Here is a 14,771-nt window from a genome sequence, read left to right on the forward strand (position 1 = left end):
ATGTTATCATGAGTCCCATTGTTTTGTTGGCTGGGTCCACTTAAACTTTAAAGCAGGTGGATTTATACTGAGTAAAGTCTCAGAAATTTAAACAATCTCACCACGACCTGGTGCCTGCTGCAGGACGTGAGGAGCAAGCTTAGAATGAAGGCCCAGTGTGTGTGATTTTGACAGACCTGCAGAATCAAGGACACACGGTGAGCTACTGCGAGTCGTTGCAGTTTCACGCCTGGTCTGCTGCATGTGAATGATTGAGGCTTTTGTATAAAGATATAAATTAAAAGCAGGAGTAGGCCATTCGGCCCCTCGCGCCTGCTGCGCTTGTCTTCCTAGGTGGCAGAAGTTGTGGGTTTGGCAAGCGGCAATCTGGAACTTGCTCCCTCAAAGTGCTATCGAGGTTGGGGATCAACTGAAAACTCCAAATTGAGATTTGTAAGTGAGGATATTGTAAGAGGTCCACGGGGGCTGAAGACCATTCACCAGAATTCCTTTTATTTACAAAACCAATAGCAGAACAACCGGGAGTGCATTCAGTCTGCTGTCTACACCGGGAGTGCATTCAGTCTGCTGTCTGCACCGGGAGTGCATTCAGTCTGCTGTCTACACCGGGAGTGCACTCAGTCTGCTGTCTACACCGGGAGTGCATTCAGTCTACTGTCTACACCGGGAGTGCATTCAGTCTGCTGTCTACACCGGGAGTACATTCAGTCTGCTGTCTACACCGGGAGTGCATTCAGTCTGCTGTCTACACCGGGAGTGCATTCAGTCTGCTGTCTACACCGGGAGTGCATTCAGTCTGCTGTCTACACCGGGAGTACATTCAGTCTGCTGTCTGCACCGGGAGTGCATTCAGTCTGCTGTCTACACCGGGAGTGCATTCAGTCTGCTGTCTACACCGGGAGTGCATTCAGTCTGCTGTCGACACCGGGAGAGCATTCAGTCTGCTGTCTACACCGGGAGTGCATTCAGTCTGCTGTCTACACCGGGAGTGCATTCAGTCTGCTGTCTACACCGGGAGTGCATTCAGTCTGCTGTCTACACCGGGAGTGCATTCAGTCTGCTGTCTACACCGGGAGTGCATTCAGTCTGCTGTCTACACCGGGAGTGCATTCAGTCTGCTGTCTACACCGGGAGAGCATTCAGTCTGCTGTCTACACCGGGAGTGCATTCAGTCTGCTGTCTACACCGGGAGTGCATTCAGTCTGCTGTCTACACCGGGAGTGCATTCAGTCTGCTGTCTACACCGGGAGTGCATTCAGTCTGCTGTCTACACCGAGAGTACATTCAGTCTGCTGTCGACACCGGGAGTGCATTCACTCTGCTGTCTACACCGGGAGTGCATTCAGTCTGCTGTCTACACCGGGAGTGCATTCAGTCTGCTGTCTACACCGGGAGTGCATTCAGTCTGCTGTCTACACCGGGAGTGCATTCAGTCTGCTGTCTACACCGGGAGTGCATTCAGTCTGCTGTCTGCACCGGGAGTGCATTCAGTCTGCTGTCTACACCGGGAGTACATTCAGTCTGCTGTCTGCACCGGGAGTGCATTCAGTCTGCTGTCTACACCGGGAGTGCATTCAGTCTGCTGTCTACACCGGGAGTGCATTCAGTCTGCTGTCTACACCGGGAGAGCATTCAGTCTGCTGTCTACACCGGGAGTGCATTCAGTCTGCTGTCTACACCGGGAGTGCATTCAGTCTGCTGTCTACACCGGGAGTGCATTCAGTCTGCTGTCTACACCGGGAGTGCATTCAGTCTGATGTCTACACCGGGAGTGCATTCAGTCTGCTGTCTACACCGGGAGTGCATTCAGTCTGCTGTCTACACCGGGAGTGCATTCAGTCTGCTGTCTACACCGGGAGTGCATTCAGTCTGCTGTCTACACCGAGAGTACATTCAGTCTGCTGTCTACACCGGGAGTGCATTCAGTCTGCTGTCTACACCGGGAGTGCATTCAGTCTGCTGTCTACACCGGGAGTGCATTCAGTCTGCTGTCTGCACCGGGAGTGCATTCAGTCTGCTGTCTACACCGGGAGTGCATTCAGTCTGCTGTCTACACCGGGAGTGCATTCAGTCTGCTGTCTACACCGGGAGTGCATTCAGTCTGCTGTCTACACCGGGAGTGCATTCAGTCTGCTGTCTACACCGGGAGTGCATTCAGTCTGCTGTCTACACCGGGAGTGCATTCAGTCTGCTGTCTACACCGGGAGTGCATTCAGTCTGCTGTCTACACCGGGAGTGCATTCAGTCTGCTGTCTACACCGGGATGCATTCAGTCTGCTGTCGACACCGGGAGTGCATTCACTCTGCTGTCTACACCGGGAGTGCATTCAGTCTGCTGTCGACACCGGGAGTGCATTCACTCTGCTGTCTACACCGGGAGTGCATTCAGTCTGCTGTCGACACCGGGAGTGCATTCACTCTGCTGTCTACACCGGGAGTGCATTCAGTCTGCTGTCTACACCGGGAGTGCATTCAGTCTGCTGTCTACACCGGGAGTGCATTCAGTCTGCTGTCTACACCGGGAGTGCATTCAGTCTGCTGTCTACACCGGGAGTGCATTCAGTCTGCTGTCTACACCGGGAGTGCATTCAGTCTGCTGTCTACACCGGGAGTGCATTCAGTCTGCTGTCTACACCGGGAGTGCATTCAGTCTGCTGTCTACACCGGGAGTGCATTCAGTCTGCTGTCTACATCGGGAGTGCATTCAGTCTGCTGTCTACACCGGGAGTGCGTTCAGTCTGCTGTCTACACCGGGAGTGCACTCAGTCTGCTGTCTACACCGGGAGTGTACTCAGCTCACTGTCTACACTGGGGGTGCGGAGGATCTGACACTCCCTGTTATATACAGAGAAAGGGGTTCCCTGATTGGGCCACTAATCAGGGAACTCGTATTCTAATTGGCCAATCTCAAAGGCCTGACCTAAGTCATTACAGATATGAAGCGTTATGAAACCAAGGTAGGTAGACAGCATCAACACACAGGTCAGCCGTGATCTAATCGAATAGTGGACGGCTCCCAAGGACTGGATGGTCCATTTCTGTATCAATGTTCCTGAATGTTCTTATTTACTATGTGCCTAATCAAAGCTCCATATTTCAATCACAACACTGCACAAATGAAATCGAAAGTTACCCATTATCAACTAGAAACTGTTATCCAACAATGTAATTGACACGTACCATTCATTGACTGACGAATGACCATTATAAAGAATACTCCAAGCCAAAAATCTCACTTCTAAAAAAGAGAATACAATAGTAAACTCCCGTCCTCCACAACGAGGGAAGCAGCCACCAAATGAAAATATCCATTCTCACCACATTTCCAAACATACTAAAACTCACAATAAAACATTGACATGCTAATTACTTATAAACTGAATTCTTTTTGTTGTGGATGAGCTCCCTGCCTAGTCATTCACTGCATTACACAAAACCTCACAACAGTTTAATCACATTCACTTTCAAAATGTATCTAATTAGACTTCTGACTTCAAAACACATTGGCAGAATTTAATTTAAATATAATTTTGCACAAAACGCTCAGGGCAATTTCTGCAACAAATACCACTCTACTGATAAAAAGCCTTCATAAAAATAACAATTCTGTAGACTTACATCGATTCAATAATTATATAAAATTACATACAACACGGATGAGGTTATTTGATCCAACAGGTTTTTACAGGCATTTAGGCTCCACATGAAACTCTTCATATTATAAGGAGTCCACACCGAGCAAACCAGGTTGAATCAAAAAGGAAAAAAGGTTTATCGCAACAAAACAAGGGTACAGAGCAATTACTCGACTACAGGAGACAACTTCCAGTTCATGGCCCTCGGTTTTATACAGGATGTAGAAGCTCCCCTGCCCCCCCCCCCCCCCCCCCCCCCAACTCCTCAGTGGGGGAGTGTGTGTTCCTCATTTGGGAATATCAATCCCCCAGTCCCATAAGTGTCCCATGATCTGCTTAGCTGTTTAGCACAGGGCTAAATCGCTCGCTTTGAAAGCAGACCAAGGCAAGCCAGCAGCACGGTTCAATTCCCGTACCAGCCTCCCCGAACAGGTGCCGGAATGTGGCGACTAGGGGCTTTTCACAGTAATTTCATTGAAGCCTACTTGTGACAATAAGCGATTTTCATTTTTCATTTTCATGGCATTCCTCGCCCCCACCCCCGAAGCCATGGCGACGCCGTCGCACACGCAGAGGGTCGCGACGGGGAGGCTGGAGGCGAGGGCGGATGCCAGCGTCTTTTAATAAGCGGTTCACCCTCAACAGTAACAGACGGAGGAGGGTCAGGCGACAAGTAGTGGAGCGTGGAGCGCCTCTTCTGTCCAGACCAGCAGGGAATCTCGGGCACCTGTGATATCGGCGGGGGGGGGGGGGGGGGGGGGGGGGACACCGGCCACCCCGGCGCCATGGTGAGTCGAGTCCACCTCCAAATCAGAGTCCAACGGGGAGACGGGCAGAATGGCATGGCCGCCATCTGGCACAGCGGGGGCAGAAACCTCTTAGGGATCCGACAGGATCTGCAGGGCTGTCAGAGGAACCGCCTGGGGGACGCGCCGCCGGGCGCCTGGCTCTAAGATGGTCCACGTGGCTGGCGCTTCACTTGTTGGCCTCCCCACTTGCAGCGATACGAGGTCGGCCCGGTCAACCGCAGCGGTCACCGTTAGCGTAGTTACGGACGTACATCTTGTAGCCCGGGACAGAAACACGAACCGGATGCTTGGCATGTGGAACCGTGGTCTGAAGATCCTGCACCTTGTGCACTTTTGTCACGATGTCGGGCAACATCAACTGCAATGTGGTCCGTAGACGACCCATCAGACGCTCCGCAGGGGAATTCCGGTAACTACATGCGGGGTAGTCCGGTAAGCAAACAGAAATCAGGCCAACCTGGTATCCAACGAGCCAGTGCCCCGTTTCTTCAAACCCTGCTTCGGGGTCTGTACGACCCGCTCGCCAACCCGTTCGACGGTGGATGCTAGGGAGCCGTTCTGACATGCCGGACCCCATTGGAGCGCAAGAAGCCCGAAAAATCCTGGCTCGTGAACGGAGGCCCATTATCGGACACGAGGACCTCCGGAGAATCCCGTGGGTGGAGAAGGAGAGGCGAAATTTCTCGATCATCAGTGTCATGGTGACAGACGGCATTCGGTCGATCTCCGTCCAGTTGGATTGCGCGTCGATTAGCAGAAGAAACATGGAGCCCAGAAAGGGACCAGCAAAATCGACATGGATGCAGGCCCAAGGACGGCCAGGCCATTCCCACGGATGCAGGGGCGCAGCGCGGGGAGCAGCTGGTGTTCCTGACAGACGTCAACTGGCGGGCCACCGTCTCTTATGTTTGCGTCCGTACCAGGCATACCTCCGAGCTAACTTCCGAGGTAACATCTTCATCTGCGAGGCTCTGGGCTTGCCTCTTTGGAGGTCACTTAAAACTAACGCCCAACTCCTACCCGGAATCACCGCCTGGGCTTCCCAGAATAAGACCCCCATCTTCCACACCTAACTTGGTCATCTTGGTGGCGAAGGCCTTCAGATCCAGATAACTGATCTGGAGCCTCCAATGAGGTCATTTCGCAGCATCGCCAAGACGGGATACTATTGCGCTCATTCGCGGAAATGCGAGGCCGTGACAGGAAGAGCGTCCAAAAAATGTAATCAACCGATAATCCTCAACACGGTGGGGAGGCACCAACTCCGAGGGCAACAGCAGGTGGCTCAATGAGTCGTCGTGGGAAATCTGGGTCCTAGGTCGCTGGCCGAACGTGTATTCATAAACTGCTAGTAGCAGTGCCAAGCGCTGGATTCTAGCCGAGGCCTTATTTTCTTTCAAAAGGCCCAGCAGAGGTTTGTGGTTGGTGATCAATAAGAAATGCCATCCGTACACATATTGATGGAATTTCTTGATGGCGTAGATCACAGCCCAGCCTTCTTTCTCGATGTGGGCATAGTGGCGCTCGGCCGCTGACAGAGTCCTGGAAGCAAAGGCAATAGGACACTCTGAGCCACCCAGCATTTGATGCACCAACACCGCTCCAATCCCGTACGGGGAGGCGTCACAGGTGACAATCAAAGGTTTCCGAGGGTCAAAGTGCATCAGTAAGTCCGGTTGTCAGGCACCTCTTTATCCGCCGAAAGGCGGCTTCCAGGTCGGGGACCCAATGCCATTCAGAGATTTTTCTCAAAGAGAATGTAGAGGGTCCACAATGACAGCCAGGTGTGGAATGAATTTCCCATAATAATTACCAAGGTCTAAAGACAACCTCAAAGTTGAGGCATTGGTGGGAGCTGGAGCCATTTGGATGGCTTTTGTTGGGGGACATTTTCTGATACTGGACTATGATATAAATTATAGGTGGCTCTGTAATTACATTTTTGCTCCTATATTACTTTTGAATAGTTCTGCTGAGACAAAAGATGCTCATTGGCTTAGATGCCTGTTTAGAAGAGGCAATTTGTAGAAACAGATAGTGTCTACACAATGCTTGTTAATATCAGAAAGGACACAAAATGGCTGAACTAGCCACATTCCTGAACAATACTACCTCATGAGAACCAGGCGTGGGTATGTATAGGGAGTATTTTAACAGCCGCTGATAACAGCTTCACAGAACAAGGAAAGCAATGTATCCTTAATAAGCTCAAGGTCCCCAGCTGCAGACAGAACATATCCTTATGTTAGTCTTGAGTGACTTTTGCATGAAGTTAGGGGCGAGTAAGACAATACCCACTTTAACCATATATATGATTGATTGACTGCATGTAATGAATTGTGACGCTAATATAGTTGATTGCTTGTATGTAAATGAGAATGCAACTAATTCCGCCCCTTGAATCTGTATATTAACCCAATACCTTAGCTCAGGTGAGAAAGTGCGCTGTCTAAAGGCTGCGGAGCCACGGGCCTTTCTCCCAGATCATGAGCGAGATTCTCCGACCCCCCGTCGGGTCGGAGAATCGCCGGGGGCTGGCGTGAATCCCACCCCCGCCGGTTGCCGAATTCTCCGGCACCGGATATTCGGCAGGGGCGGGAATCGCGCCGCGCCGGTTGGTGGGCCCCACCCCGGGATTCTCCGGCCCGGATGGGCCGAAGTCCCGCCACTAAAATGCCTGTCCCGCCGGTGTAGATTAAACCACCTACCTTACCGGCGGGACAAGGTGGCGTGGGCAGGCTCCGGGGTCCTGGGGGGGAGCACGGGGCGATCTGGCCCCGGGGAGGTGCCCCCACGGTGGCCTGGCCCGCGATCGGGGTCCACCGATCGCGGGCGGGCCTGTGCCGTGGGGGCACTCTTTCCCTTACGCCTTCGCCACGGTCTCCGCCATGGCGGAGGCGGAAGAGACTCCCTCCACTGCGCATGCGCGGGAATGCCGTCAGCGGCCGCTAATGCTCCTGCACATGCGCCGCCCGGAGAGGTCATTTCCGCGCCAGCTGGCGGGGCACTAAAGGCCTTTTCCGCCAGCTGGCGGGGCGGAAATTCGTCCGGCGCGGGCCTAGCCCCTTAAGTTTGGGGCTCGGCCCCCCAAGATGCGGAGCATTCTGCACCTTTGGGGCGGCGCGATGCCCGACTGATTTGCGCCGTTTTGGGCGCCAGTCGGCGGACATCGCGCCGATACCGGAGAATTTTGCCCCTGATATAATAAACTGCTTCTTTACTCACTCAAAAAGGCCTATGTGTGAATATTTTCACCTCTTAACAGCTTTCATCTTATCTGCCACAGGGTGGAAGCCAGCACTGTCCACTCGGTACCCCAGGTAGACCCCTTCGATCACATGAGAAACACGTTTCTATTGATGCAGTCAATTGCTGGACCTGCGGTGCACGGCCTCCAGATTGTTCAGGAGTTTCTCTTCCGAGACACCGATGACCAGAACGACATCCAGATAAGTGACCACACACGGAAATCTACGTAGCACGGTTTCCATGGTGCACTGAAAAATGGCGCGTGCAAAAGACACCCCAAAAGACAAACGCGCATCCAACAACAGCTGCAGATATGCGTTGCTCGTTTCTAAATTTTGTGAAAGTAATTCTGCCGACCAGTTTGGCATAAAGTTCTTCTATTCGCGGAACGGATATTTGCCCAGACAGGAAGTGGTATTCACGGTTAATTTATAATCCCCACAAATGCGGGCGGAACCATCTGGCTTGAGGACAGGAACAATGGGAGCGGCCCGATCGGCAAAATGAACAGGACGGATTATGTCCAATGCTTCCAGATGATCCAACTCCACATTAACTTTGTCAACTAAGGGGTACGGAACAGGGAAGACCCGGCAAAATCTTTTGTATACAAAATTATGAGGGGCATAGACAGAGTGGATAGTCAGAGGCTTTTCCCCAGGGTAGAGGGGTCAATTACTAGGGGGCATAGGTTTAAGGTGAGAGGGGCAAAGTTTAGAGTAGATGTACGAGGCAAGTTTTTTACGCAGAGGGTAGTGGGTGCCTGGAACTCACTACCGGAGGAGGTAGTGGAGGCAGGGACGATAGGGACATTTAAGGGGCATCTTGACAAATATATGAATAGGATGGGAATAGAAGGATACGGACCCAGGAAGTGTAGAAGATTGTAGTTTAGTCGGGCAGTATGGTCGGCACGGGCTTGGAGGGCCGAAGGGCCTGTTCCTGTGCTGTACATTTCTTTGTTCTTTGTTCTTTAGGCTGGGCCAGAGGGTCGACGTGAATCCTTGCTATCGCCCCTCTGATGGCGCTGAGCCCTGGGCGCAATACCTCGGGAAACTTCCCCAAAACAGCACAAAGACCACCCGAGCTGACCTGTAGAATTCGGCTCCAATCTAAGTGTAGATGGTGGAGCCAATCTCGGCCCAACAAACTAGGCCCGTCCCCATTAACCACTATTAAAGGCAATTGGGCCTCCTGGTGACCGTACAATATGGGGGCCTTCATCATCCCGGCAATGCGCAGTTGTTCTCCAGTACAGGTGACGAGACGCACCGTATCTTAGATAGGTCCAGCACCCACGTCCCCCTTCGAATACCTTCAAAGGTTTTAAAACCTACCACTGACACCTCCCTCCAGTGTCAAGTTCCATTTGCAACAGGTGGCCATTTACCGGGATGGGAACAGTGATGGGGGCTACTCGAAGCGCCGAGACACAGTGTAAATGGAGCTTTCTCCTCCTCCGGATCTTCTAAACAGTTCGTCCGGGCCCAATTTCCACCCCCAGGCAGAGGTGGAAATTGGAGCTATTACAGGTGGGGTAAGGGTTGGAGAATCAGCTGAGGTTTGATTCGGAGGCTGAGATTGTGAATAGTCCAGTTTATTCTCAGACAATGACCAGCTAAGGAAATGCAATCAGCAGTGAAATAATGGAGTTTGTGACCGGGACCAATGACAATGGCTGCAGTCTTCCCAACGTTTAATGAAAGGAAACTGCGGCTCATCCAGGAAAAGTTGTTGTCTAACATTTTGAAGCAGTGGAGAGATTGAGAGAGATGTTGTCAGTGTAAATGTAGAACCCAGAGTCATGTATTTGGATGCGTCATTAATGGGAAAACTGTACATAAAAAATGGGATGCAGCCAAGGATAATTCCTTGGGATAACACCAATGGATGGGACTGAGAAAGAAGTCATTAGAGGACAGTTCTAGCTAGGATTAGATCAGTAAGAAGGGAGTAGGGAAAAGGAAAGCCCAATTCATTTGAACAACCGAGAAATGTTGGAAGAGGATGTGATTGGTTTCCATTCCAATCCTGAGCCCATTCCTTCCAAAAAAATGTTCCTTCTTTTTATCCCTCTTCAACCATTCCCTCCGGTTCGCTTCCTTCCTGTCACTCAGCCCGACCACCTTTATTTATCCCCTCTTGGGTACTTTGACACCCCAAAATTCCTGCCCAACCCTTCAACACTTCCTCAGCCTTCCCTTGATCACTCTACTCTGCGGTGTCACTTTCCAGTGATATGTTACTGTAACATGACAGAAACATTCAATTACATAAATACGAGAAACTGATTTTTTTAAATTTCTGAGAAATGCTATTTGATACACGGATGAAATTACCTCACTCAACATAAGCGTTACACAAGGGGCTTTTAAATGTTCTCTACGGTCACTGCTTCAGTGCAAATTGTGACCAGAACCCCACGTGTATCCCATCATATACCCGTTGGTGTACCACATCATGCGACCAACAAATTACACATTGTGTGACCCAATCATGTTATTCATTCATGTGACTGACCATGTGACTCTTCATGTGATCCAATCATATGCCCAAAGTGTACCCCATAAAACACAACTGTGTGCCCCAATCACGTGGCCCACCATGTAACCTATCATGTTATCTACCGTGTGATCCAGCATGAGCTCCAATCAGGTGATCCATCATGGGACATAACTGTGGCGATTTATCCTGTGACCTAATCATGTGATTGATCCTGTAATCCAGTGATCCATCGTGTAATCCACTGTGATCCAATTGTGTGATCGAGCTCGTGACCCACTCATGTAACTGATTGTGTAACCCAACCCAATCATGTGATTTGACCCATCATGTGACCTAGCTCTGAGCCCTAAATGTTCCACCACTCCAAAGTCGAGGAGCCGTGGACCTGGGGACAACAGGACACAGAGGAGCAGTTTAAACACACAGCAGACACTGGTAGATTCTCTCCATTTCTTATACATAATAATGTGAGAGAAACTTCAAGCCCCCGCCGGCATGTTTGATGGTGGGAATAGTGTGAGAATATGGCAAGAGGGCCAGTAATCAGTTACACGCCGATGTGAATTTACAGTGGGATCTTCCACTGGTGCCCATCATGGCGGGTCAGAGGACCACCAGAGGACAGCGTGAATCTTATCTGCATCCTGTTAATGAGATGCAGATGAAGGTCCAAACTCCCACACCAGATTCTCCGTGATGCTGGCAGTGAAACATGGCAGCAAGAAACATGTTCAGAGCAACGTGGCATGCAGATGTTGGGATTCACCTGAATAATGCCCGAGGCTCCCGCCTGAGTTCAGAATGGAGACCGATCGCAACCTGCTCAGGGAGTCGGATTACACTTCATCCAGACCTGCCCTGTCATTGAAGACAACATGAAGCTCTCGGTGCATAAATAATGCGGTCGGGGCCGAAGGAATTGGTGTGCTTTCCTCCCAGCCGCCCAAGCGGGAAACACTCAGCGTTTTTGCCCCGCCACATCACATAGTCTCAAAATGGGAGGATTCCACCCTTCATGTGGTACGGTGGCAATGGGCGGCATGGTGGTTAGCACTGCTGCCTCACAGCACCAAGGACCCGGGTTAAATTCCAGCCTTGGGTAACTGTGTGGAGTTTGTACTTTCTCCCCGTGTCTGCGTGGGTTTCCTCCGGGTGCTCCGGTTTCTTCCCACAGTCCAAAGATGTGCAGGTTGGGTGGATTGGCCTTGCTAAATTTCCCCTTAGTGTCTCAAGATGTGCAGGTTAGGGGCAGCATGGTGGCGCAGTGGTTAGCACTGTTGCCTCACGGCGCCAAGGACCCGGTTTCAATCCCAGCCTTGGGTCACTGTCTGTGTGGAGTTTGCACATTTTCCTCTATCTGCATGGGTTTCGCCCCCACAACCCAAAGATGGGCAAGGCAGGTGGACTGGCCACGTTAAATTGACCCTTAATTGGAAAATAAATTAAAAGATGTGCAAAATAGGTGGGGTTATGGGGATAGGGCAGGGGAGTGGGCCAGATAGGGTGGTCTTTCAGAAGGTTAAGAGGTGACTTAATTGAGGCACACAAGATGATCAGAGGATTGGATAGGGTGGACAGTGAGAGCCTTTTTCCTCGGATGGTGATGTCTAGCATGAGGGGACATAGCTTTAAATTGAGGGGAGATAGATATAGGACAGATGTCAGAGGTAGGTTCTTTACTCAGAGAGTAGTAAGGGCATGGAATGCCCTGCCTGCAACAGTAGTGGACTCGCCAACACTAAGGGCATTCAAATGGTCATTGGATAGACATATGGACAATAAGGGAATAGTGTAGATGGGCTTTCGAGTGGTTTCACAGGTCGGCGCAACATCGAGGGCCGAAGGGCCTGTACTGCGCTGTAATGTTCTATGTTCTATGGTTAATGTTTCGGTGTCAGGTCAGGGAGCCGTTTTGATGAACAATACCAGTCTCAAACAAATAAAACCTGGTTTTATTTCTTTACAGATGCTGATGTGTATGCGCCGCACTTTCAGCTTCGACATTGGTATTTGCAGTTTTATTTTCCAATTTAAGGCAGATTAAGGTTGTGTTAATTTAAACTATTACTCCATACGCTGCGTACTTCGTTTACAAGCCTAGCTGTTCATTCCGTTCAGTGGGGTGCAGTGGCAGAGTTTCTGCAATGTAGGGTGCTGGCATTGATTCGCTTGTTGAGACTCTGGGTGTAAAACTGGAGTATAATCGAGCCTCCCATCCACACGAATAGTTCCTGCACTATTTGTTTAACCGGAGTCTGCGATTTTTACTGAATGATTTTAACAAGCAACAAACTGATCTCAGAAAGTAAAATCAATGCATCAAACCGTGAAGTGTATCCACATTAACTATACACTTCTAGAAGTTTGCAAACGCACAGAGTTAATCGCAGTTATACAGCAAAGTGGTCGTCCGGCCCATCCTCTTTCTGTTGGCCCTTTGAAAAAAGAGCTATCGAATTAATTAATCCGCATTTTCCTTCAGTGGGGAAGTATTGAGTGTAACCTGTTTTTTGGGGAGGGGGTGCCCTGCCTAGAGGTGGGTTATCAGCAGCCAGGGGGCTAGCAGAGAGCAGAGTACCTGAATGGTCTGGCTGGACACACCGGCAGCTGGTCCTCCCACCAGTTTGCAGTAAAGGTCCAGCCTCGGCCTGGCCGATCCGTCCTCGCCGCAAGTGGCCGTGGCCGCGATCTTGGAGCCCGGGGCGATGTTCAAGTAGGGCGGGTGGCGGCTGAAGCCGTTGACTTTGTCCGGCGCCCCCGGGCTGGAGGCGAGGTGCCCGGAGTGGAGCAGGACAGAGGCGAGGAGCAGAGCTGCCCCCGCTCCTCTCGCCATCTTCCACAGTCTGCCTCTCTCTCTGTGTGTCTCACACACTCTCTCTCTCTCTCTCTGTGTCTCACACTCTCTCTCTCTCTCTCTGTCTCACACACTCTCTCTCTCTCTCTCTCTGTGTGTCTCACACACTCTCTCTCTCTCTCTCTCTGTCTCACACACTCTCTCTCTCTCTGCTCCTCCACTACACCCAACTACCCAGGAACTGTGACTGCCAGGGAAATCCTGGCGGCACAATTAGCAAATAATCATTGTTTCAAACTGCTATATTTAGAAATGGCTTCAACAAGAAAACTAATTGGGCATCAGCTTAAAATAAATTCCTGTGCGCCGATTATCCTGGAAAAGATGCTTTTTTTAAAAAAGTAGGATGAGCCAGATTGTTAAATGCAAACTTTCCTTCTCACTTTTCCCAGTAAAGTGAAGTTTTAATATTCATTACTTTGCAACGTGACGGCAGATAGGTCCAATCGAGAGGGATTTTGATGACTAAAATGCCACAGTAACATTTTCTGTCCAGTTTATTGGTATGAATTCCACCCGGTCCGATGGTTTTCCCCATGGTGACCGGGTTTTTAAATAGAGAATAAAATGAGAAATAAAAGTGCGAATCTGTGCGTGCGGAATTCTGGCAAAGGGCCAGGGAGTGAAATCAAGGAACAGGAGTGAAAAGTACAAGTCTGTACAAACCCCTTCTGCAAAGTGCCTGACATTCTTTCTTCCCCACCTCGTTATTCATAGAACCCACTGACACCCGATCATATCCCGTGTTATTCCTTATTTAACTGAAGTTAGTCCATGACTATTAATTTCGGGAAGATGTGAGGGTCCTGGAGAGGGTGCGGAGGAGATGGATTGACCATCATGGTTCCAGGAATGGGGGATTTTAGCTTCATGGTTCGGGTGGTCAGCTGGGTTATTCCCCTTGGTGCTCAGGAGATTGAGGGGAGATTTGATAGAGGTTTAGAGATAATTGGGGAGCGGTTCACCGGCCTTGTCGCACCCAACTTGGTGGCACAACGAGGCCGTTGAATCAACGCTTGAGACATTGGTAAAATCCATCCAAACCTCGCGAGACACCTGGGGCGTCATTCTCCGACCCCCCGCCGGGTCGGAGAATGGCCGTTGGCCGTCGTGAATCCCGCCCCTGCCGAAGTCTCCGGTACCGGAGATTGGGTGGGGGCGGGAATCGGGCCGCGCCGGTTGGCGGCCCCCCCCCCCCCCCCCCCCGCTCAATTCTCCGGCCCGGATGGACCGAAGTCCCGCCCAGAAATTGCCTGTCCCGCCGGCGTAAATCAAAGCTGGTATTTACCGGCGGGACCAGGTGGCGTGGGCGGGTTCCGGGGTCCTGGGGGGGGGGGGGGGCGCGGGGCGATCTGACCCCGGGGGATGCCCCCACGGTGGCCTGTCCCGCGATCGGGGCCCACCGATCCGCGGGCGGGCCTGTGCCGTGGGGGCACTCTTTCCCTTCCGCCTCCGCCACGGTCTCCACCATGGCGGAGGAGGAAGTGACTCTCCCCACTGCGCATGCGCGGGAAACTGTCGGCGGCCGCTGACGCTCCCGCGCATGCGCCGCATTTCCGCGCCAGCTGGCGGGGCAACAAACGCCATTTCCGCCAGCTGGCGGGGCGGAAATCCCTCCGGCGTCGGCCTAGCCCCTCAATGTTGGGGCTCGGCCCCCAAAGATGCGGAGCATTCCGCACCTTTGGGCCGGCACGATGCCCGTCTGATTGGCGCCGTTTC

The 14,771-nt window shown here is 51.5% G+C and overlaps 1 protein-coding gene across 3 annotated transcripts in view; it reads right to left on the reverse strand.

Moving 5' to 3' along the window:
• The window catches only part of lama3 (laminin, alpha 3), an 858,151-nt gene extending 844,921 nt beyond the window's left edge, over positions 1-13,230 (reverse strand). For all 3 annotated transcript variants that reach the window (XM_072468523.1, XM_072468524.1, XM_072468522.1), the window contains exon 1: positions 12,777-13,230. In XM_072468523.1, the coding sequence (XP_072324624.1) occupies positions 12,777-13,031 (255 nt within the window). In that variant the 5' untranslated portion in view covers positions 13,032-13,230. The remainder of the gene's footprint in view (positions 1-12,776) is intronic.
• Positions 13,231-14,771: the final 1,541 nt, after the last annotated feature.

Source organism: Scyliorhinus torazame, chromosome 11, assembly GCF_047496885.1.
Source record: "Scyliorhinus torazame isolate Kashiwa2021f chromosome 11, sScyTor2.1, whole genome shotgun sequence".
NCBI classification, from domain to species: domain Eukaryota; kingdom Metazoa; phylum Chordata; class Chondrichthyes; order Carcharhiniformes; family Scyliorhinidae; genus Scyliorhinus; species Scyliorhinus torazame.